Source organism: Ostrinia furnacalis, unplaced genomic scaffold, assembly GCF_004193835.3.
Source record: "Ostrinia furnacalis isolate ACB-3 unplaced genomic scaffold, ASM419383v2 OfSCF1638, whole genome shotgun sequence".
Taxonomy (NCBI): Eukaryota; Metazoa; Arthropoda; class Insecta; order Lepidoptera; family Crambidae; genus Ostrinia; species Ostrinia furnacalis.
Window position 1 is genome coordinate 21,244 of NW_021131877.1, and position 26,108 is coordinate 47,351.

Consider the following 26,108-nt stretch of genomic DNA (forward strand, 5'->3'; position numbering starts at 1 on the left):
TTTTTTTTAGAGCGCAAAGGAAAAATACATAAATTCCACGGCTAAAAAGTATAGGTATTTTACAAGCAAGCGCTACGAATGAGGCGAAGGACTCGCCCACCACTATCTGCAGCAGAGCTCTGCCATCTGCTCCTGAAGCTAATGCTGTGGCCTCTGCTACTTCGTATGAATTATGTGCTGGCCAGCGTTGCCAGACGTCCCGATTTTGGCGGGACGTCCCGATTTTTAAATCAAATTTAAATGTCCCGCGCGGGACAGGCTCGGTCCCGCTTTTCGGAGAGAGACACTCACTTCACCAGACTATTGTTTTAAACGCCATATTATTCTAAAGAATGAAACATTTTTAATTTAATTCTTTTTTATTCTAAAGACGAATTTAACGATAGAGTAAATCTGATTTAAAATATTATTTTTTTGTTAAAATACATTTTCTATGGCTACTTTTGCTATATATTGTCACGTACAAACGTAATTTTAAGTCAAATAAAAAGATAAATATTTGAAAACCTTTGATTATATACGTTTTTTTACTATGTCCCGCTTCTGACGGAAGAGTCCCGCTATTTTCACTCAAAAAGTACCAAAGTCCCGAATTGGAGAAAAAAAAACTGGCAACGCTGGTGCCCTGGCTGACTGGCTCTGTTATTTCTTATTTCTAGCCCATAGAGAAAAGTAATTTCTAGCCAAGCTTCTATTCTAGCTTCTGCTTGCGGTTGCGACTACGTGGCTTGGCTTTGCTAGCGACTGCGCTAAAAAGACGGCTATTTTGAAAGAGATGCATTGTTCTTTTCTGTTCGTTTCTGTTGTTCATGGTTGTTCAGCTTTGGGAAAAAAAATTAGAGAACAAGCTCCATTTTGCTTTGATTTCTGGACGAATAAAAAAATGCCGGGCGGTATGCACGCCAGCTGTCATTTCATTGTCATTTTAGGGAAATAAATAAATCGTCTGTTTTTATCAATTTTATGCCTTATTTTCGCAAATTTTTCATTTTAAATAGTTATAAATGAAGCTCCTGAAACCTAGTTGGGTCAATCATGACGGTAAGAGTGTACGAACGTCGGATTAATGGACATTTTGAACCAATTATTGGTAGCCTATAAGAAGTGGTAAACAAAGTTGTATTTTTCAGACAAACCAATATTTTCGGTGGACATCCACCCCGCTGGGAAGCGTTTCGCGACCGGCGGGCAAGGCGGGGACTCCGGCCGGGTCGTCGTGTGGAACCTTAACTCGGTTTTATTCGAGTCAGTGGAGGTGGATCCGAACATCCCGAAAATGCTTTGCCAAATGGACAATCACTTAGGTACCCCAATAAATTAATTTTATTCAGCTTGGAAATGTAAATTTTAAATTACTTTTAACCAAATATTTCAAAATAGGTTGCTAGTTGTTATAAAAAATATACAAGTCTTTTACTAATCAAATTTTGCTAACTTAGCACATACTTTCTTGCATAAAAAACCTCTTACCTTTCGTCGTCGTTATTTATGTTATTTTTTTTTTAAATCACCGTTTTTGGGTGTACAATATGATAAATTGATCGTTCTCTCCATTTCAGCCTGTGTAAATTGTGTGCGATGGAGCAACGCTGGGCGGTACCTGGCGTCCGGTGGAGATGACCGCCTGGTCATGGTGTGGGGGCTGAGTGTGGCTGCCGGAGCGCAGGGCAAGCACAAGGCTGAGACTTGGAGATGCTTGTCAACGCTAAGGGGACATGCTGGTTCGTATATATTTATGTGAACCCATTCACCATACTGTGATCTAATCGAGGAATAGGAATTAATTGTTATTTTGACATTTGACATTGTCGTTATTATGACATTAATTCTCTTTCTGATAATCATCATCATCATCTCAGCCATAGGCCTGACTGACACTGCTGAAAATAGGCCTCCCCCAATGCTTTCCATGTTGCCCGGTTGGTAGCGGCCTGCGTCCAGCGCCTTCCTGCTACCTTTATGATGTCATCTGCTACCTTACTGAAAATATCACTTTAAACAAACACTTCCTTATTGTATTTGTAAGTTTTATTAATGATTTATAGGAGCATTTCAATTCATGTCTGATCACAATTTTTCAGGTGACGTCCTGGACTTGGCCTGGTCTCCGCTGGACAAGTGGCTGGCCAGCTGCAGTGTGGACAACACCATCATAATATGGAATGCTGAGAAGTTTCCGGAGATGGTCTGTGTTCTCAACGGACACACAGGTCTGGTGAAAGGCGTTGCGTGGGACCCTGTAAGTGTCAATATTAGTTCGCTAGTTTTTATTACAATTCAAGGTACAAGTATCTAAATNGGGGCAGGAAAGTTCTCGAGTGGCGACCACGGGCTGGAAAACGTAGCGTGGGCAGGCCTCCTACTAGGTGGACCGACGATCTGGTAAAGGTCGCGGGAAGAGCCTGGATGCGGGCAGCGCAGGACCGTTCATTGTGGAAAACCTTGGGGGAGGCCTTTGTCCAGCAGTGGACGTCATTTGGCTGAAACGAACGAAGGTACAAGTATCTAAATAAGCTATAGAGCAGGGGTGGCCAATAGAGATGAGACGTATTTACTAGAACAGATCCACACACTAGGTATTTTACAGTACTAGGCGGCACCTATTCCAATTTTTTAAATACTTGATCCACCTAGTATTTTATAAATTACACGATTTCCGACCCTACCAAAGTAATAGAGGTTATTATTGCGTAATCCGTAGTCGTGTATTACGCGCACCGAGTATTTCTCGCTAAGCTTATATGCGAACGTAGAGATTTACTCCGTCTCTGTCTGACCAAACAGATTTGAGCGCGACGAAGCAAACGCACACAAACGTAGTCAAACCATATTCATGTAAATTCATGTAAAAAAGAAAAAAATATGTACCTAAATATTTTTATGAAATTCATATCTTATAAATACGCCAACTTTTAAGTTGCCAGTTCTAAGCCTGTTGAAGTATGAAGGGAGGAATTATTATTCAATTTCAAATTGTATTTTAAACTCATATTACGTATGCTAAATTACTACGTACTAGGTGGAATAGGTATTTGGATCGAGTATTAATAAATACTAGGAATAGGTGCACCTAGTATCAAATTTACCTAGTATAACCCATCTCTAGTGGCCAATTTGATTAGACTAAGATCTACTGTTTACTAACGAAACCCTGGGTGGTCTAACACTTATATACTTCTTGAAATCATAAATGAAACAGCATAGTTTAGTACACAATCATGTAGTATTTTTGCCTTGCCACGATCGACTGGACTAATAGTCGCGATCGGCCACCCCTGCTATAGAGGATAAGGGCCTTGCCACACTGGCGGATTACACGCAAAGCGGAGCAGCGACGCGAAAACTCTAGGGGGAAACATTGCGCATACGCAGTGCCAGTGTGGCAGCTCACTAAGGATGAACTATGTCAATTATGTGTTTGACATAATATTAAATTAAAAATAACACTGTAACATGTATTCCGCTAATTGCTTTTTTTTAATCAACATTTTTCTTTACAGGTTGGCAAGTACCTAGCATCTCAATCAGATGACAAGTCACTCAGGGTATGGAAGACTGCTGACTGGGCACCAGAAACTGTAATCACTGAACCTTTTGAGGAATGTGGAGGTAATTAATGGTTTTAATTAAAATATAATCTCTATGATAAAATCTCCTTCTAGACCTTATTTTGTTGAGAAAAATCTTGAGCTAACAAATCAGTATCATTGTAAAAGACACCTGAATTAAAAATACAGAAGCAGTAAAAAGTAAAAATCCTTTGACTTACTCTAAGCCTAAATTACCACTGTGGCGACATCGACGATACGCCACTACAAACTGTGTACCAACAGATGACGCTGTAACTACTACACTAAAGAATTTATTTATTTATTATTATTAATTATTATTAATTATTATTAACTATGGCACACTCCGCCGCTCATACAAACCTGCATCGCGGTGACGGAGTTTTATATCCTGCCAAGTATATACACCGTGTTACTTTGCATTCTTGCCATATTTACAGAGATAAAAGTAGGGACCAATACCTGTTATTTAAGATAAACATGAGACTCACATAAAGAAAGTACACTGAGTTTTTAGTAAATTTGGTTTTGCAGTACAAATTGGAATAAACCAATTTTGTCTCGCACTTTCTACAGGTGCAAGTGGAATAAACCTAGTGGGCGTGGTCTAGTTCTTATTAATCTGTGATGTTTTATGGCTCTGGGTACCAGCCTTTTTATCCAGTCATAATAATTATTTTAAAATACTCTTCAGTTGATTTTAGATTTTCCTTTCTACTCTCAGTTTCTACTTTACGGGCTTAGGACCGTCAAGAATACGTAATAATTATTAGGCTTTTAATTAATTTATAACATTGTTCCCTATTTTTACAAATTAATAAATTAAGTATGAAATAAAATCACCTTATTCACAATTAATTATTTATTTATGAGTTCCTACTTACAAAGTTTACGTACTGCGAAGCAAGTGTTCAAAGTGTCCTCCGTTCTGATGAAGGCACAGTCTAGCACGGCGAAGCGTAGGTATTTCGCTTTAGTTTTCGCAACACATAAACGTTTTGTCTCACAGTTTCGCTGAAGCAATCCTTTCACGTAANTTAGTCCGCACTAGTCGCGTCAAGTATGCTAAATTACTACGTACTAGGTGGAATAGGTATTTGGATCGAGTATTAATAAATACTAGGAATAGGTGCACCTAGTATCAAATTTACCTAGTATAACCCATCTCTAGTGGCCAATTTGATTAGACTAAGATCTACTTTTTACTAACGAAACCCTGGGTGGTCTAACACTTATATACTTCTTGAAATCATAAATGAAACAGCATAGTTTAGTACACAATCATGTAGTATTTTTGCCTTGCCACGATCGACTGGACTAATAGTCGCGATCGGCCACCCCTGCTATAGAGGATAAGGGCCTTGCCACACTGGCGGATTACACGCAAAGCGGAGCAGCGACGCGAAAACTCTAGGGGGAAACATTGCGCATACGCAGTGCCAGTGTGGCAGCTCACTAAGGATGAACTATGTCAATTATGTGTTTGACATAATATTAAATTAAAAATAACACTGTAACATGTATTCCGCTAATTGCTTTTTTTTAATCAACATTTTTCTTTACAGGTTGGCAAGTACCTAGCATCTCAATCAGATGACAAGTCACTAAGGGTATGGAAGACAGCAGACTGGGCACCAGAAACTGTTATCACTGAACCTTTTGAGGAATGTGGAGGTAATTAATGGTTTTAATTAAAATATAATCTCTATGATAAAATCTCCTTCTAGACCTTATTTTGTTGAGAAAAATCTTGAGCTAACAAATCATTATCATTGTAAAAGACACCTGAATTAAAATACAGAAGCAGTAAAAAAAATAATTAATGGTTCTAATTAAAATATAATCTCTATGAGAAAATCTCCTTCTAGACCTTATTTTGTTGAGAAAAATCTTGAGCTAACAAATCATTATCATTGTAAAAGACACCTTTAAATACAGAAGCAGTAAAAAGTAAAAATCCTTTGACTTACTCTAAGCCTAAATTACCACAATGTTAAACAGACTTCAAGAGTGCTATTTGTGGTCTATACCTCTATGACACATGCCACCTAGTTATGTCTTATTGGTTCTGCTATAGTTCGGTGTGGGAGAGGCTTAGTGACTGGTGATGAAAAATGTGTGGTTTTTATTTTAATCTTGTTTCTCTTTTTTATATCACTGCACCTACCTATGTACGCTGTATTACTGTGCAGGAGACTGGCACCGGCTGAAAACCAGCGCTGCATGGACCTAGTGCCGTACAGCTTACGCTGAGCCGGATGCCCTTGTCACCTTATTTTTAATTGTTAAGCTGTGTTAAAGTTGTATTTTTTTTGTTATGGTGACAATAAAGGTTTATTTATTTATTTATTTATAGTTTCATCTACTTTATACCTCGTATTATCTACTAGGAACGACACACGTCCTCCGGCTATCATGGTCGCCGGACGGTCAGTACGTGTTATCGGCACACGCAATGAATGGCGGCGGGCCCACCGCGCAAGTGGTAGAAAGAGATGGCTGGCGTTGCGACAAGGACTTCGTGGGACACAGGAAGGCTGTCACGTGTGCGGTAAGTTCTACAGATGCAGCAAATTACATCAATTTATTTGTGAAAATGTGCTTAACCATGCTAACATAAAATCGCTTTCAAAAGCCTATTTGTAAAATAGAGAATCGCAGTAGTGCGCATACGCCAAAATAATCACAATATTTTTTTAAAAGAACTAATGATTCCATCATAAGTAAATACTACTCCCATTAACCCCTCCAGCTGCAATACTCTAGAGGCGATCGGACCCTAGAATCGACAGTCCGATACAACATTGGCTCATTTTCATTGATGATTCTGACCTCCATTCAAAGTGGCACGCATTTCTGTAATGCATGAACCCGTTATAGGAAACCATTTTCATTAGTCAATCCGAAAGGACCACGAAATGCGAGAAAACATTCAAAGAAAGTTTCTTTTGGCAGTTGCTTAAGCATAAGATTGTCTTTGATCTTAACTTCTGATCGCTTATTTAAAACCCTTAACCAGGCTCAGGTATCCACAGATACCACATCAATTTAAACCTTATGCTGTGAAGATATGATTCAATGATTGTAAACCAATTACTTTTTTTTAAACTTGGTTAAAAATTAATGTTCAATTTCAAAGTACATGGGGCTATGTAAAATATCTAAAAACATTTATTATTCCTTTCCAGCGATTCAACAACAACATATTCGTAAAAGAAGGCAAGAAGTGCTGCTGCGCCGCAGTTGGATCACGTGACCGGGCGCTCTCCATCTGGCTCACGTCGCTCAAGCGGCCTCTGGTGGTCGTGCACGACCTGTTCACAGACAGCGTGTTGGACCTGTCCTGGAGCTCGGATGGTGAGCTATACTGCAGCGTCCGTGAGCTATACTGGTGGTTCCGTGAGCTATAATGAAGGTTCCGTGAGCTATACTGTAGGTTACGTAAGCTATACCGGGAGTTCCGTGAGCTATAATGAAGGTTCCGTGAGTTATTCTGAAAGTTCCGTGAGCTATACTGAAGGTTCCGTGAGCTATACTGAAGGTTCCGTGAGCTATACTGAATAAACCAATTTTGTCTCGCACTTTCTACAGGTGCAAGTGGAATAAACCTAGTGGGCGTGGCCTAGTTCTTATTAATCTGTGATGTTTTATGGCTCTGGGTACCAGCCTTTTTATCCAGTCATAATAATTATTTTAAAATACTCTTCAGTTGATTTTAGATTTTCCTTTCTACTCTCAGTTTCTACTTTACGGGCTTAGGACCGTCAAGAATACGTAATAATTATTAGGCTTTTAATTAATTTATAACATTGTTCCCTATTTTTACAAATTAATAAATTAAGTATGAAATAAAATCACCTTATTCACAATTAATTATTTATTTATGAGTTCCTACTTACAAAGTTTACGTACTGCGAAGCAAGTGTTCAAAGTGTCCTCCGTTCTGATGAAGGCACAGTCTAGCACGGCGAAGCGTAGGTATTTCGCTTTAGTTTTCGCAACACATAAACGTTTTGTCTCACAGTTTCGCTGAAGCAATCCTTTCACGTAACACGTTTACACTTTTTATCTCTTCTGCGCATAACAGGTCGTTTCAAGTCACTCCAAAAATAATAGTCCATTGGTGTTAGGTCCGAGGATCGTGGTGGCCAAGCTACTGGACCCCCTCGTCCAATCCACTGTTCACCAAACGTATTATTCGCGCACTTGACGTCCTTATTGTGGGGGAGCACCATCCTGCTGGTAGTAGAGCATTTGGTGTAACGCTAAGGGTACGTCATCAAGCATTTCATTTAAGACATCTTGCAGACACTCCAAGCACCATTTTGATTAAATTATTCGTTGTTTGAATACACTTCAGTCATTTTGTATTATTTATAACGTGATTTGTGATTGATGGATTTCTCAATTTTTTACAAAAGTGTCAAAAAGACATTTTAAAGACAATAGATTGCAATAGATATTAAAAATACAATAAAAAGTAAAAAATTCTCCATCGCCATCGCTAACATAAGTGATGTGCATGCGTTACGATAGTTAGTGATGTGTTTAACAGATTGTCGATAAAATAAAATATTCAAAATTAAAAATCAAAATTTTCGGGCATTATTTTTTAACGGATTTGTGTTCAGTATCAGTAATATAGTTACCTACCTCTGTAAATATGGCAAGAATGCAAAGTAACACCCTGTATAGACAAACCAAGATAGTGTAAATTGGACCTTGGTCCCCGAGCACAACACCCGCTCGGAAGGAAGCACTAACATCTAGCTTCCTTATTGTGGATGAACATCATATCCCACAACCACAATGTTAAACAGACTTCAAGAGTGCTATTATTTTGTGGTCTATACCTCTATGACACATGCCACCTAGTTATGTCTTATTGGTTCTGCTCTAGTTTCATCTAATTTATACCTCGTATTATCTACCAGGAACGACCCACGTCCTCCGGCTATCGTGGTCACCTGACGGTCAGTATGTGTTATCGGCACACGCCATGAATGGCGGCGGGCCCACCGCGCAAGTGGTAGAAAGAGATGGCTGGCGCTGCGACAAAGACTTCGTGGGACACAGGAAAGCTGTCACGTGTGCGGTGAGTTATAAAAAGAACCAGAGTTATAAAAAAAATATTTAAAGTCCGGTGGCCGAGTAGATAAAATTTCGTCCAATGACCCCTAGCTAGCTTGTATTTTTTTCAGTCAGAATTATAAGACCATGAGCAGATTTCTTTTGTGATTAAAAGCGATGAGAGCAGAATCCCCATTGAGATTACCTCCATGATTAATTTTGGCTCTCCATATCCAGAATGAGTCACCATAATCTGTTAATAATACATATAAAATAAATAAATAATATAAAAAAAAATCATTCAATTCATTTGTATTTCTAAAATAACTATTCTCAACTTCAACTAAGCTAAATGTACGATTATGCTTGTATTGGTAAAGGGTTACTCGCAACAGAAATGCGGCGATAGTTTTCGAACTACAATAGAGCATCGATGGCACCTTTGAGCTATTTTTTTAACAGAACATCCATTGGATTTTCGGATGGATGTTCCATTAGCTTTTCTGGCATGCATTTAAGGTGCAGAAGATTCCTCTGTAATGCATGATATATCCGCATTTGGGAAACTATTTTCACTAGCTGATCAAAAACAATCACGAAATGCGAGAGGACATTCAATGAAAGTTTCTTTTGGCAGTTGCATAAGCATAAGATTGTCTTCGATCTAAATGTCTGATCGCTTATTAAATATTCAATTTCTACATGGCGCTGTGTAAAATATCTAAAAATATTTTATTCCTTTCCAGCGGTTCAACAACAACATATTCGTAAAAGAAGGCAAGAAGTGCTGCTGCGCCGCAGTTGGATCACGTGACCGGGCGCTGTCCATCTGGCTCACGTCGCTCAAGCGGCCTCTGGTGGTCGTGCACGACTTGTTCACCGACAGCGTGTTGGACCTGTCCTGGAGCTCGGATGGTGAGCTATACTGAAGTGTCCGTGAGCTATACTAGGGGTTCCATGAGATATTATGACGGTTCCGTGAGCTATACTGCAGGTTCCGTGAGCTATACTGTAGGTTCCGTGAGCTATACTGCAGGTTCCGTGAGCTATACTGTAGGTTCCGTGAGCTATACTGCAGGTTCCGTGAGCTATACAGAAGGTTCCGTGAGCTATACTGAAGGTTCCGTGAGCTATACAGAAGGTTCCGTGAGCTATACTGAAGGTTCCGTGAGCTATACAGAAGGTTCCGTGAGCTATACTGAAGGTTAAGTGAGCGAAGGTTCCGTGAGCTATACAGAAGGTTCCGTGAGCTATACTGAAGGTTCAGTGAGCCATACTGAAAGTTCCGTGAGCTATACGGAAGGTTCCGTGAGCTATACAGAAGGTTCCGTGAGCTATACTGATTACTGAAGGTTCAGTGAGCCATACTGAAAGTTCCGTGAGCTATACGGAAGGTTCCGTGAGCTATACAGAAGGTTCCGTGAGCTATACTGGGGGTTCCGTGAGCTATACTGAAGGTTCAGTGAGCCATACTGAAAGTTCCGTGAGCTATACGGAAGGTTCCGTGAGCTATACACAAGGTTCCGTGAGCTATACTGAAGTTTCAACAGCAATATAATCGTGAATGAAAGAGCTCAGAACTGATCATCTGGTCTAATTTACAATTTTCTTTTTACAGGTCTAAATCTCCTAGCGTGCAGTTCAGATGGTACCGTGGCCTGTATACAGTTTACTAACAAAGAAATCGGCACACCGCTTACTATGGAAGAGAAGGTAAATAATTGTTATATTTATTAATAACGAGGAATCTATACTAATATTATAAATGCGAAAGTAACTCTGTCTGTCTGTCTCTCTTTCACGCCAAAACCACTGAACCGATTTTGATGAAATTTGGTATAGAGATAGTTTGAGTCCCGGGAAAGGACAAAGGATAGTTTTTATCGCGGTTTTTGAAACAGGAACGCGCGTGATAAAGTTTTTCTGTGAAAGACAAAATTCCACGCAGGCGACGCCACGGGCGGAAAGCTAGTTAGTTACATATACTCGTAATTCAAGCTCAAAAAAGCCAAAGTCAAATGGCTTTTATTTCGTATACAACAAAAAAACTGCTGTTAAAATAAAGGTTAAAATGTCGGTCCAGAGTGGTAGACGTATACGCACGTTCTATGACATTGTATTATCTTATATGGAACTATGTATTTGAGACGTCGCAAAAGGCTTGCGCAATCCGCATTCATTTTGTGTCAACCTCTATATTTTAAATGAAATCTCCTTCTTCATTCCTTAATTAATATTTTCAGAACGCATTCTACGAGAAGATCTACGGCAAGTGCTTAGCCAACGAATCTGGTGCGGACTTATCTTCCAACCTGCTGGTGGAGTGTACTGAGATCCTGCTGGCGCGGGAGAAACAGGAGGCCAAGAGGGAAGCCCGCGAGGAGTCCACGCCTAAGAGCGACAAGTCTCAGGTAAGATACGAGAGAGACAATGAATCATAGCTGCATAGGACGTTCACTGCTAAACATAGACCTCTCCCAACGATTCCATGTTGCTCGATTGGTAGCGGCCTGCGTCTAAAGTCTGTTCGCCGAGAGTTGATAAAAAAAATTAAATATCAGAGGTTCTAAACTCATTATAAATTGCGGCTCGCTAATTATTTTTGTCGATATAATGAAAAAGTTGGTAGATAATCATTATTATCTCTTTTAAATTTACGGGAATTATTCCGGTTAGGGCATACGTGGGGATACGGATCAAACACGTGGCGTCCATGTGTTAGATAAAAAGTATTTCATTATTATCAAGTGGCTTATAGTGTATCCCAATGTTGGGCTAAGCCCTACCCACTGTCATACCATTCATTTCGGTCTTATTTAAAATAAATCTATTCCGTTTCACGCATTGCGTTTCACACATTGCGGCCCGCCGGCCGGGGCGCTTGAAGACAGCTGCGTGGCTCGTACCATGGTACTCAGTGCGCGTTGTGACAAACGACGCCCGCCATACAGAATGCGATAATTAAGCGACAGTCGCTATTGCAAGACATTTCATAATATTTATCAACTCTCGGCGAACAGACTTTAGCGCCTTCCTGCTACCTTTATGATGTTGTCAGTCCACCTTGTGGGTGGACGTCCCACGCTGCGTTTTCCGGTACGTGGCCTCCATTCCAGAACCTTGCAGCCCCATCGGCCGTCAGTTCTGCGTACTATGTGCCCCGCCCATTGCCACTTCAGCCTGCTAATCCGTCGGTCCGTCCGTCCGTCCGTCCGTCGATATAGCTTGCCCTTCTAAGGCAAGTGTCTAGCCAACGAGTCTGGTGCGGACTTATCTTCAAACCTGCTGGTGGAGTGTACTGAGATCCTACTGGCGCGGGAGAAACAGGAGGCCAAGAGGGAAGGCCGCGAGGAGTCCACTCCTAAGAGCGACAAGTCTCAGGTAAGATACGAAAGAGACAATCAATCATCATTATCATTTCAGCCATAGGATGTCCACTGCTGAACATTGGCCTCCCCCAATGATTCCATGTTGATCGATTGGTAGCGGCGACTTTATGATGTTGGTCCACTTTGTGGGTGGATGTCCCACGCTGCGTTTTCCGGTACGCGGCCTCCATTCCAGAACCTTGCTGCCCCATCGGCCGTCAGTTCTGCGTACTATGTGCCCTGCCCATTGCCACTTCAGCTTGCTAATCCGTCGGTCCGTCCGTCGATATAGCTTGCCCTTCTAAGGCAAGTGTCTAGCCAACGAGTCTGGTGCGGACTTATCTTCCAACCTGCTGGTGGAGTGTACTGAGATCCTGCTGGCGCGGGAGAAACAGGAGGCCAAGAGGGAAGCCCGCGAATAGTCCACGCCTAAGAGCGACAAGTCTCAGGTGAGTTTGATACGAAGGTGACGTCGTTTCAGCCAAATGACGTCCACTGCTGGACAAAGGCCTCCCCCAAGGATTTCCTCAACGACCGTACCTGCGCTGCCCGCATCCAGGTTCTTCCAGTGACCTTCACCAGATCGTCGGTTCACCTAGTGGGGACCTGCCCACTTGACGTCTTCTTGTCCGTGATCGCTACTTGAGAACTTTTCTGCACCAACCGCCATCAGCTCTACGAGCTTTGAATGCTGATGGAATGGACAGTGAAATCTGCGGCGTTACTCCGAAAAACCTTATCGGAAGTTTCGAATGTTGCTATCCCTCTCACGCAAAGCATGAGTGACGGTGATAGATAGACCCGAAATTGCGTAAACAGCGTTTTGGAGTAGCCCTGCTGTGACGGGCCAGATGAGAGGCTGTATCTATCCCAATATAGTCCAGTCAATAAATGCCTTAACGACGGTGTAGAGAGAAATCCGTGGAACACAATTTCTGACCTCGGGACTTTATTTAGCCTAGTTAGGTGGTGAACATAGCAAAAGTCCCCGCCCTTAGCCCTTGAGCCGGCGGGGAGAGGGGGGTTTAAAGGTATCACTTTTCGGTTTTTCGCTTAATCCTCGGAAACTATGCATCCTAGTGACATGACTACTATGAACCAAAAAAAGCTTATTCAATTTGCGACAGGTGAGACCGTCAAGTTTTTCTATATCTTGTATAGTTTTTGCGGCATCTGCTCTAGAAGGTCTGTAAAATTGGAAATTTTATTGTTGTCTTACATGTTCCTTTCAGGAGAAAATCGACTAAATCAACATTGAGCAAACACTATAGACATGCGGGAGCATGTTAAGCCTAGTTCCATGGAGGGGACTGCACCGTGCGTATATTTAGACGAACCAATTAGCGCCACTTTTGACTCCTCATCATTCAAAAACTACTGTGCATTAACACTTCAAATTTGGCTCATGTATTGAGACTTGCAAGATATACATCAGCTTCAAATTTCATAAATATACCTCAAACGGTTATTTAGGTATTGACGTTCAAAAATCGATATTTAGAGCACTANGAAACTTTACAGTATTATTGATTATAACCCAGACACATTATAACATTAATAAAAACCCGTGTTTTTATTAAATTTCAACCAATTTCAACAGTTTTAATTAAAAGACTCGAGACCCGAGAAAACTCGAGATTTTGGCCTCGAGAATTCCCGAAACTCGAGAAAAAAAATAAGTCGAGAAATCAGAAACCCTAGTAGCGGCCTGCGTCCAGCGCTTCCTGCTACCTTTATGATGTTGTCGGTCCACCTTGTGGATGGACGTCTCACGCTGCGTTTTCCGGTACGCGGCCTCCATTCCAGAACCTTGCTGCTCCATTGGCCGTCAGTTCTGCATACTATGTGCCCTGTCCATTGCCACTTCAGCTTGCTAATCCGTCGGTACGTCCGTCCGTCGATATAGCTTGCCCTTATAAGGCAAGTGCCTAGCTAACGAGTCTGGTGCGGACTTATCTTCCAACCTGCTAGTGGAGTGTACTGAGATCCTGCTGGCGCGGGAGAAACAGGAGGCCAAGAGGGAAGCCCGCGAGGAGTCCACGCCTAAGAGCGATAAGTCTCAAGTAAGATACGAGAGAGACAATGAATCACCATCATCATTTCAGCCATAGGATGTCCACTGCTGAACATAGGCCTCCCCCAATGATTTCATGCTGATCGATTGGTAGCGGCGACTTTATGATGTTGGTCCACTTTGTGGGTGGACGTCCCACGCTGCGTTTTCCGGTACGCGGCCTCCACTCCAGAACCTTGCTGCCCCATCGGCCGTCAGTTCTGCGTACTATGTGCCCTGCCCATTGCCACTTCAGCTTGCTAATCCGTCGGTCCGTCCGTCGATATAGCTTGCCCTTATAAGGCAAGGGCCTAGCTAACGAGTCTGGTGCGGACTTATGTTCCAACCTGCTGGTGGAGTGTACTGAGATCCTGCTGGCGCGGGAGAAACAGGAGGCCAAGAGGGAAGCCCGCGAGGAGTCCACTCCTAAGAGCGACAAGTCTCAGGTAAGATACGAAAGAGACAATCAATCATCATTATCATTTCAGCCATAGGATGTCCACTGCTGAACATAGGCCTCCCCCAATGATTTCATGTTGATCGATTGGTATCTGCGCTGCCCGCATCCAGGTTCTTGCAGTGACCTTCACCAGATCGTCGGTCCACCTAGTGAGAGCCTGTCCACTCTACGTCTTCCGGCCCGTGGTCGCTACTCGAGAATTTTTTTTCCACCATCGGCCATCAGCTCTACGAGTTTTGAATGCTGGTTTGTTTGGAATGGACAGTGAAATCTCCGGCGTTACTTCGAAAAACCTTATCCGACGTTTCGAATGTTGCTATCTCTCTCACGTAAAGCAAGATATCAGCATGAGCGACGGTGACAGATAGACCCGAAACTACGTAAACAGCGTCGGAGTAGCTCTGCTGTGACGGGACGGGAGGCTGTATCTATCACAATATGGCTTGCACCTCTAAGGCAAGTCAGCAAACGAGTCTGGTGTAGACAGTACTATCAGAGTAAATACAAATGAGTAGGTCAGCTTCATAGAAACGCCCAAGCGCGGTTTGTATGTGAGCGCGCCAATACGTATGCACCTCACCGCTAATCCACGCTTTTTGTCAGTGTGCGTGCGCGCCGTATACGTATTGGCGCGCGCTCACATACAAACCGCGCTCGGGCGTTTCTATGAAGATGACCTACTCATTTGTATTTACTCTGGTACTATTGAGCTATTGTCGCCTTAAATTAATACAGAAAATTGATTTGATTTTTCGTTACACAAAGTTATTGTTTTTGAGAAAACAGAACCTACAGACATTTTAAATAGCCTATTTTAATAGTACCAGTACGAATAATGATGTCTACCCCACCTGCAAACGTTTCAGTCGAAGCCAATCCTGACTCCTTCGCCCGTGAGCTCGGCGAGCACGACGCTGCGGCCCATCGACCGGCAGATCGAGACGCGGACGTCGGACGGCAAGCGCCGCATCACGCCCGTGTTCATACCGCTCACGCACGCTGATGCCAAGTGAGTTTATTGCACTGTATAATATGTAGTTGTATATTTTTTTGAAAAAATTGCGCTAGTTTTCAACCGACTTCAAAAAAGGAGGAGGATCTCAATTCGATCCGTATGTTTTTTTTTGTATGTTTGTTACGCGATAACTCCGNCTAAGGCAAGTGTCTAGCCAACGAGTCTGGTGCGGACTTATCTTCCAACCTGCTGGTGGAGTGTACTGAGATCCTGCTGGCGCGGGAGAAACAGGAGGCCAAGAGGGAAGCCCGCGAATAGTCCACGCCTAAGAGCGACAAGTCTCAGGTGAGTTTGATACGAAGGTGACGTCGTTTCAGCCAAATGACGTCCACTGCTGGACAAAGGCCTCCCCCAAGGATTTCCTCAACGACCGTACCTGCGCTGCCCGCATCCAGGTTCTTCCAGTGACCTTCACCAGATCGTCGGTTCACCTAGTGGGGACCTGCCCACTTGACGTCTTCTTGTCCGTGATCGCTACTTGAGAACTTTTCTGCACCAACCGCCATCAGCTCTACGAGCTTTGAATGCTGATGGAATGGACAGTGAAATCTGCGGCGTTACTCCGAAAAACCTTATCGGAAGTTTCGAATGTTGCTATCCCTCTCACGCAAAGCATGAGTGACGGTGATAGATAGACCCGAAATTGCGTAAACAGCGTTTTGGAGTAGCCCTGCTGTGACGGGCCAGATGAGAGGCTGTATCTATCCCAATATAGTCCAGTCAATAAATGCCTTAACGACGGTGTAGAGAGAAATCCGTGGAACACAATTTCTGACCTCGGGACTTTATTTAGCCTAGTTAGGTGGTGAACATAGCAAAAGTCCCCGCCCTTAGCCCTTGAGCCGGCAGGGAGAGGGGGGATTAAAGGTATCACTTTTCGGTTTTTCGCTTAATCCTCGGAAACTATGCATCCTAGTGACATGACTACTATGAACCAAAAAAAGCTTATTCAATTTGCGACAGGTGAGACCGTCAAGTTTTTCTATATCTTGTATAGTTTTTGCGGCATCTGCTCTAGAAGGTCTGTAAAATTGGAAATTTTATTGTTGTCTTACATGTTCCTTTCAGGAGAAAATCGACTAAATCAACATTGAGCAAACACTATAGACATGCGGGAGCATGTTAAGCCTAGTTCCATGGAGGGGACTGCACCGTGCGTATATTTAGACGAACCAATTAGCGCCACTTTTGACTCCTCATCATTCAAAAACTACTGTGCATTAACACTTCAAATTTGGCTCATGTATTGAGACTTGCAAGATATACATCAGCTTCAAATTTCATAAATATACCTCAAACGGTTATTTAGGTATTGACGTTCAAAAATCGATATTTAGAGCACTACTATCTATCTATCACATGTGAAATGTTAAAATTTACTGGTTTTTTATTTGTTCCTTTGTATTTACATAACTACCTTTCTGGATGCCAAGTTTGAACCTTCGAGGTCATCTGGAAGTGGTTAGAATTTGGTCTATAGGTCAGACATGTAGATTTTTGGACGTCAATATCTAAAGAACCGTTTGAGGCATATTTATGAAATTTGAAACTGATGTATATCTTGCAAGTCTCAACACATGAGCCAAATTTGAAGTGTTAATGCACAGTAGTTTTTGAGTGATGAGGAGTCAAAAGTGGTTCAAAGTGATTCGTCTAAATATACGCACGGTGTAGTCCCCTCGCTGGAACTAGGCTTAACATGCTCCCGCATGTCTATAGGGTTTGCTCAATGTTGATTTAGTCGATTTTCTCCTGAAAGGAACATGTAAGACAACAATAAAATTTCCAATTTTACAGACCTTCTAGAGCAGATGCCGCAAAAACTATACAAGATATAGAAAAACTTGACGGTCTCACCTGTAGCAAATTGAATAAGCTTTTTTTGGTTCAAAGTAGTCATGTCGCTAGGACGCATAGTTTCCGAAGATTAAGCGAAAAACCGAAAAGTGGCACCTTTAAACCCCCCTCTCCCCGCCGGCTCAAGGGCTAAGGGCGGGGACTTTTGCTATGTTCACCTCCTAACTAGTCTAAATAAAGTCCTGAAGTCAGAAATTGTGTTCTACAGTTTTCCATCTATAATGCTTTATTGACTGGACTAATATAGCTTGCACCTCTAAGGCAAGTCGGCAAACGAGTGTGACTTTTTCGTTACAACAAACAAAGTCATTGTTTGTGTCACCTTGTAAGAGAAAATAGAACCTACAGATATTTTCAATAGCCTATTTTAATAGTACCAGAAAATAATAATAAGTACTACGTACAGAAGGTTTACTTCGCGAAGGTATTTAAAAAAATGTATGCTCAATTTCATTAACAATATGGTGTAATTTAGCTTGTCTCAAGAGTTAAGCACCATTTTGTTGACAAACGTCAGTGATCGGTACTGCGCCGAAGCCATAGGGCTGACTTCGGTAAAATGATGTGTGACGTGAGGTGCCAAACTGCAGAAAATGGCGGAGGAAATACATGATTAAGCATGATTATCATGTAATAATATTAACCACTTATTTACCTCTCAGTGTCTTCAGGCAACTTAAAAAAGTACATTCTGTGTTTTTATTATTATTTAGGCAGATAAATACTGCACAGTATTTAGTACACCATTTTCTTTATTTTTTCCATCATACACAAGAATACGCGTGCGTGAGTCAATGCTCGCTCGTATGTGACGCCTTGTCGAATAGTAATCCTGTAGGGTGCCATCGTGCTTTTTGTTTTCGATGTAAACTCGTGGAGATGAACAGGCCTGATAGTACGAATAATGAGGTCTATCCCACCTATTAACGTTTCAGTCGAAGCCAATCCTGACGCCTTCGCCCGTGAGCTCGGCGAGCACGACGCTGCGGCCCATCGACCGGCAGATCGAGACGCGGACGTCGGACGGCAAGCGCCGCATCACTCCTGTGTTCATACCGCTCACGCACGCTGATGCCAAGTGAGTTTATTGCACTGTATTCTTCCTCTTTTCCTTTCGTGTCGACAACAAACCTACACAGTGTCAGCCCAAAACTCCGCCACAAGAGTGGCATTGTCAGCAGCACTCATCAAATCCTCCTGAGTGCAGTTGCTTGGGCACTCAGGGCATGACATCAGGTGCTCCAGGAACAAAACTGCACCTGCACTCCATGTTTAAGCCATCCAAGAATCTCCACCTGACCAGATTGTCCTTACTACGGCCAACCTGCGTCCGAAGTCTATTTAAAGACTTCCAGTTAGACAAAACCGTGCCTGTGTGTAGTCTCGATTAATATTGAAGGGTTCTCGCAGGACAAATCAGAGATTCTGTCTTACCTTTGCCGCAAAACTAACTGACATTGCACTGTATTGTTGTGTATTTATTTGAAAATTTTCGTTTTCGTTTTTACGCGAAGCACCGTTCATACGTTGCTCTGATCTGTGACTCACCAACAGCACTCCTATTCGATTTTAAGTCATCAAACTATGGTCATTCGCAAAGATAATTTGTAGGTTGAGAATTTGGATATTGTTTCTTTATGAAAGTTGTTGCATTTAAGTATAGTCTGGTTTGCGAGCACGTAGAATTTTGTCCAATGACCCCAAGCTACCCATCCTTATCGCTCGCGCGTAATTATGTTGCTTTTGCGCTCGCACACTCACTGCGGGTGCCAGTCGCATAGTCGCGACAGCAATATAATTACGCGCGAGCGATAAGGATGGGTAGCTTGGGGTCATTGGACAAAATTCTACGTGCTCACGGACCAGGCTTTAGTAGAATCAATCTTTTTGTTTGATCCACAGAGGCACACCCTGTATACTGAATTGAATATGCTGTCTCTTTCCAGCGAGTCCCTAGGCTCCCAGCCAGGCGGCGGCGAGCACTGCTTCAGCACGTCGTCGCAGAGCAAGTCGCGCATCCGCGTGGAGGTGCGCGCAGACATCGTCACGCATCCCAACGTCAGCAACCACGCCACCTCGCGCCCCGCCGACACGTCAGTACCTCGAATTGTCCCCTCAGTACCTCGAATTGTCCCCTCAGTAGCTCGAATTGTCCTCTCACTACTTCGAATTGTCCCCTCAGTACCTCGAATTGTCCCCTCAGTACCCCTAGCTGTCCCCTCAGTACCTCGAATTGTCCCCTCAGTACCCCTAGCTGTCCCCTCAGTACCTCGAATTGTCCCCTCAGTACCTCGAATTGTCCTCTCAGTACCCCTGAGCTGTCCCCACAGTACCCCTAGCTGTTCCTTCTGTACCCATAGCTGTCCCCGCAGTACCCCGGCGGTCCCCGCGGTACCCCAGCCGTCCCCTCAGTACCCCGAGCTGTCCTCTCAGCATCCAGAGCTGTCCCCTCAGTACTCCGAGCTATCCCCACAGTACCCCAAGCTGTCCCTCAGTACCTTGCGCCCCCCTCAGTAACCCCCTCGCTCCCCCCAGTACCCCTCATTCCCCCTCAGACCCCTAGTTTCTTTCTCAGTATTCCACGCTCCCTCTTTCAGTACCTCTCGCTCCCTCTACCTTAGTACTCTTGTCTCCCCATCCAGCCAATCGCTGGTAATTTATTTTACAGTTTAGTTCTGTAGTCTGACATACCATTGTCATCCGGTCATTTTTAGTTTTCACTACAGAACTCTTCAATTTGCCAAAGAAGGTCTACACTTATACTAAGCTGGCCAGGTAAAATGGGGAGGCCAGATGTTCGCATGTCTCTTCCTCTCTGAGTCGCAACACTTACGAAGTTTCGACATTCATGAATAGAGTCGGGTGGCTTAGTCTATTCTGTAAGAACCACACGCCATAGCTGACATATCGTCGTTTAAGTTCTATCATCACGTAAGTCATTTTTAGCAACTTTTAGGAGATTTGACGAAACGACGCGTCTTTCGATTCTCTAGCCAATGAGGGTTTTCGCGAATGAAAGATCCGCTAGATGGCGGGACGTGGATGTGGGGTCTGACTGCTGCGTGATTGGTGGATTTTTACATATCTGTCAATGTCATGTTAAAAATAACTAATCATGCAGCATTTGGACCTCGTCGTATTGTCATCTGGCGGATTTTTCATTCGCGAAAACCCTCATTGCATCAAAATGTCAAACCTGCCAAAAATTTACTTACGTGGTGATAGAACTTAACCAACGATATCTCATTTACGAAAATGTTAAGATTATAAAAAATCCTTACAAAACCTAACCTTTCTCTTCACAGTGGGTTAGACCAACGTCTACGCAAGCGCGGTGGCGGTGGACTACCAGGCCCGCGGGCCGCCGCGCTGCGCCCGCGACGAGACGCCTCCCCTCCCGCGCCCCCGCCTGTCTTAGCATTACCGGCGCCCGCGCTCGGTACAGCTGGGCCTATTGTACGAGCCGCTGGAAGCCTGAGGTTACAGGTAAGACCTTATCCCCCTTATTAAAGCCTGGTCCGTGAGCACGTGGAATCCCGTCCAATGACCCCAAGCTACCCATCCTTATCGCTCGCGCGTAATTATATTGCTGTCGCGACTGTGCGACGCGCGCCCGCAGTGAGTGTGCGAGCGCGACAGCAACATAATTACGTGCGAGCGACAAGGATGGGCAGCTTGGGGTCATTGGACGGGATTCTGCGTGCTCACGGACCAGGCTTTACAAAAAGTTAGGGGGGTGTGTCATTCTACAGGCAGGGCCCAATGCGCCCTCGCTTGGTACTGGCGAGCCTATTGTACGAGCTGCAGGAAGCTTGAGGTTACAGGTAAAACTTAACTCAAGTATCTGCATGCTGCGTTTGCGCATAGTCTCCGAGATTCCTTACAAAAGCTCTGTCGCGAAAATCTTGCACGAGTAAAACTACTCAAAGGCCAGACTATCTAAGTAGCTACATGAGCGCATAGCTTGGGAGTTTGTTTACTAATGCCGCCGCGCTGCGCCCGCGACGAGACGCCTCCCCGCCCGCGCCCCCGCCTGTCTTAGCATTACCGGCGCCTGCGCTTGGTACTGCTGGACCTATTGTACGAGCTGCAGGGAGCTTGAGGCTACAGGTAAAACTTTACAAGGGTAATAATGTGGCGTAAATAAGACTTTACTCGCGTGACGGAATACTTTCTAAACAGCTGCGCAAGCGCATAGCCTATGAGTTTGTTTACTAAAGCCGCCGCGCTGCGCCCGCGACGAGACGCCTCCCCGCCTGCGCCGCCGCCTGTCTTAGCATTACCTGCGCCTGCGCTTGGTACAGCCGGACCTATTGTACGAGCTGCAGGAAGTCTGAGGCTTCAGGTAAGACCTATAGTGTCTGATATTTACAGCTACGCTGGCGCAAAGTCCCCGAGTTTCTAAAGAAATGCTCCGTCGCAAGATTTAGCACATGTGAGACTACTCAGACTAGACTATCTAAGTAGCCACATGATCGCATAGCTTGGGAGTTTGTTTATAAACGCTGCCGCGCTGCGCCGCCGCCTGTGTTAGCATTACCGGCGCCCGCGCTCGGTACAGCTGGACCTATTGTGCGAGCCGCAGGGAGTTTGAGACTGCAGGTGAGGACTAAATCAACTGTCTGCAGAACTAAGTGCTTCCTAAGCAATTGCGCAAACGCATAAACTGCAAGTTTCTTTTAAAAATCCTCTATTGCGGGATTCTGGCGCCAGCAAAGACCTAAGGTAAGGCTTTACTCTAGTGACGGAAAACGCTCGCGCCGCGCCGCGAGCTGACTCAACTATCTAAACAGTTGCACGAGCTCATAGACCGGGAGATTGATTTTAAAAGCCGTTGCGTTGTGCCCGCGACGAGACGCCTCCCCTCCCGCGCCCCCGCCTGTCTTAGCATTACCTGCGCCCGCGCTTGGTACAGCCGGACCTATCTTACGAGCTGCTGGAAGCTTGAGACTGCAGGTAAGAACTTACTCAAGTGTCTGAAAACTATAGGGTTAGGTGCTTCCTAAATGAGTGAGGGAGTTTTTCTATAAAAGTCGCCGCGCTGCGCCCGCGCCGAGACGCCTCCCCTCCCGCACCGCCTCCTATTGTACGCGCTGCAGAGAGTTTGAGACTTCATAAAGGTTAAATGTCTTAAGAGAAACGCACGAGATTACTTGCAAACATTGTCAGTTGCGAGAATTCAACGCTGCCAAAAGATTAAGTAAGGTAAGACTCACATGCACACTGTTAGTATGTTTACATTAATGCTGTCTCTACTGAGAATTTGACAGTGCCAATAGCCTAATGCCCGTATTCACAAACATTACTATGAGGTCTCACAGTGCACGTGGACGCACAGGGTTACACGTGAACCAATCACAGAACTCTATTCAACGCTGTGCGTTCGATTTGCTGCGTCACTTAAGGAAGCATTGTTTGTGAATACAGGTGTAAGAAGGAAAGACTTCACTCAAGTGACCAGTGCTGTATAAAAGTTGTGTAAAACCATAGCCTGCTTTTTTATAAAAATCCTCTTCACGAGAGTTTCTAAATAGTTGCGCATAGCCCCCAAGATTCTTGATGCTGACTAAATTTCTCACTGATCGCTCCCTTTCTGGAAAAAAAATGCACCTGTAACATTGCAACAAGTTAATAAAAATTTCTCTTATATTTTATTGCAGGTCATAAACAAAGCGTGCAACACACACTACGGGCCGCTATCAAAACTACAACTGCTCCCCAACAACTCGATCTCAAACGATCCAGTGTGGGAAACTTATTTGGGTAAGTCCTAATATTTACTCATTTTTAGGGTTCCGTAGCCAAATGGCAAAAAACGGAACCCTTATAGATTCGTCATGTCTGTCTGTCCGTCTGTCCGTCCGTATTTCTCTTCAATATTTTTTTTAATATGTATGAATTAAATATATGTCTGTGGTAGTTTTTTTTAGCAAATCGATGCCGAGAATCGTTATTGTTGTAAAGTCCAAACTTCAAATACTCCCATTTCCCAGTATACAGTACTAGCTGTGCCCGCGACTTCGTATACGTGAAAACCCGTTTTCGCAACATTTTTCATTATTACTCTGCTCCTATTGATCGTAGCGTGATGTTGTATAGCCTATAGCCTTCCTCAATAAATGGGCTATCTAACACTGAAAGAATTTTTCAAATCGGACCAGTACTTCCGGAGATTAGCGCGTTCAAGTAAACAAACAAACAAACTCTTCAGCTTTACAATATTAGTATAGATGTAACTGTGTTTCCTCAGGCTCGGCAGTGTCGTGCATCGCGTGCGACGCGCGCTGGGCGTGCGTGGTGTGCGCGGACGGCGCGCTGCACGCCTGGCGGCTGGGACGCGCAAAACCTATTCGTGCTCTACCTCCCATTGGTAAGTCAAGAGGTGTAAAACAACTACCCCATAACGGTCAATAGGGTAGTTGAAATCCGAGTGAATAGCCATACTTTTTTAATGCTGTGGAAACGCAGTCCTCAGTTCATATTTCAGTCCATTCGGTAAACCTAGGTTAAAGGTTTCCATTTTATTGTTTGCTATTTTAATGTTTTCGATTTATTATTTTTAAATGGACTAGAATACAAATATGATGTTATTTTGTGTTCTAAGGTACTAGAATGAAATAATAAACGCGGGTTATGATCCGCACTGGAATAGCACCATACTTGCTCTCAGTATTGTGAATAACAAGATCTTACTCTACGTAGCTTCAACGCTCATCAATTGGTTAAGCTTAGCTACAGCACAGAACCTTCCTCTTCAGTAGCACTAACTGATGAACACTAAATTGGTAGCTGTCATTGAAACAATCGATTTAAAAACTCACATTTACTGTCGTGTCTTAAATAACTAAGTAGCCATGTCAATCGCTAATAATGAGGGCTATCGTTTTAGCGCTCACCAGTTAGCGCCACTGTAGAGTAAGGTCCAGTCACTTGCTAGTAGCGAAGACAGTGTCACCAACTGGTGAGCGCTAAAGTGGTAGGAGGACTATCGCATTTGCACTCATCAAGATGGCGCCACTGTAGAGTAAGGTCCTGTCAATCGCCAGGGGTGCCAACTGTTAAGTATAAAAACGATAGCCCTCATTATGTCTTATTAAACTAACTTAACGCTGTTAAAACTGCAACCTAAATAAATACCATACAACTTCTTCCCACAGCCCTAATGTCCCCAGCAGCGAAACTAACTCTCTCGGGCGACACTCTGGCCGCGGTGACGACGGCCGCCGACCTGCTCATCTGGGACCTCAACGACGCCACTTGCCTCGTCAAGCCGCTCAACTTCAGGAGCCTGTTGTCACACGGAGGTAAATGATTTAAACCTTTGAGGACATAGAAAGCCCTAATTTTTCATTGTTTTAAGACCATCATCATCATCATTTCAGCTATAGGACGTCCACTGCTGAACATAGACCACCCCCAATGCTTTCCATGTTGATCGATGGCGGAGGAAATACATGATTTAGCATGAATTATCATGAATAATATTAACTACTTATTTACCTCTCAGTGTCTTGAGGCAACTTAAAAAAGTACATTCTGTGTTTTTATTATTATTTAGGCAGTTAAATACTGCACAGTATTTAGTACACCATTTTCTTTATTTTCTTCCATCATACACAAGAATACGCGTGTGTGAGTCAATGTTCGCTCGTATGTGAGGCCTTGTAGAATATTATCCTGTAGGTGGGCCATCGTGCGTGTTTTGTTTTCGATGTAAACTCGTAGAGATGAACAGGCCTGGTTCTACATACTATGTGCCCTGCCCATTGCCACTTCAGCTTGCTAAACCGTCGGGCTATGTCAGCGACTTTAGTTCGTTTACGGATTTAGGACCATAAGACAAGGGAATAAAGTTCAAGTCGTTTATTTTTCTAAAAATAGGTTTAATAAGCGCTTTTAAACGTCCCAATATAGCTTGCCGTACCTAAGGCCCGGTTTCCACCAAAGCGGAGTACAGCGAAAGAGATTTTTGAATAAGATTTCATGATTTCCACTTCCTCTCTCTACTCCACACAGAGTCTCGCCGCTGCCGCTGTCAAATTCTATAGAAAAATTTATCCGCTCGATACTTCTCCGTTCCTTTTCGCCTGGGTAAAAGCCGGGTCTAAAAATGGTGGAAGAAATTAGTAAATGAAGTTTTGATCTAACATTATTTTTCTTTGTTTCAGTTACGGTAACGAATTGCACGCTGTTAGACGACGGCAACCCAATGATCTCGCTGAGCAACGGGAAAAGTTATATTTACTGCAAGAAATTATGTGCATGGTAAGTCTTATTCATTATTATTCATAACATTTTCATAGTGCTATTTTACATTATGTGTCAACTAGCTTTCCGCCCGCGTGGAATTTTGTCTGTCACAGAAAAACTTTATCGGGCGCGTCCCTGTTTCAAAAACTGGGATATAAACTATCCTATGTCCTTTCCCGGGACTCAAACTATCTATGCCAAATTTCATCAAAATCAGTGGTTTAGGCGTGTAACAGAGACAGAGTCACTTTCGCATTTATAATATTAGTATAGGTTATCACGCTTTTTACAAGTTAAACATCAAATTGTATTTTTATTATATTAGAGATGATCAAACAACATAATAAAGATAAATACTTGACAAATATTTGTAATATAGCCCATGTTGATTTTCATAACCAGTCCTATTGGACGGGCTTTAAAACGAGGACTTGTCTCTCGCCCATACTAGGGCGTGGAAAAGCAA

General features: G+C 43.4%; 1 protein-coding gene across 1 annotated transcript in view; it reads left to right on the forward strand.

Annotated features, from left to right (window-relative positions):
* The first annotated feature begins 852 nt into the window (after positions 1–852).
* Positions 853–26,108, forward strand: part of Hira (histone cell cycle regulator-like protein) — a 30,790-nt gene continuing 5,534 nt past the window's right edge. Inside the window, exons 1-16 of the mRNA XM_028305150.1 lie at positions 853–1,041; positions 1,131–1,304; positions 1,560–1,721; positions 2,082–2,239; positions 3,501–3,609; positions 5,960–6,120; positions 6,758–6,926; positions 10,258–10,352; positions 10,883–11,050; positions 15,387–15,529; positions 19,339–19,485; positions 20,698–20,878; positions 23,053–23,155; positions 23,643–23,762; positions 24,550–24,696; positions 25,561–25,657. Coding sequence (XP_028160951.1) covers positions 1,005–1,041; positions 1,131–1,304; positions 1,560–1,721; positions 2,082–2,239; positions 3,501–3,609; positions 5,960–6,120; positions 6,758–6,926; positions 10,258–10,352; positions 10,883–11,050; positions 15,387–15,529; positions 19,339–19,485; positions 20,698–20,878; positions 23,053–23,155; positions 23,643–23,762; positions 24,550–24,696; positions 25,561–25,657 — 2,171 coding nt within the window. The 5' untranslated portion in view covers positions 853–1,004. The remainder of the gene's footprint in view (positions 1,042–1,130; positions 1,305–1,559; positions 1,722–2,081; positions 2,240–3,500; positions 3,610–5,959; positions 6,121–6,757; positions 6,927–10,257; positions 10,353–10,882; positions 11,051–15,386; positions 15,530–19,338; positions 19,486–20,697; positions 20,879–23,052; positions 23,156–23,642; positions 23,763–24,549; positions 24,697–25,560; positions 25,658–26,108) is intronic.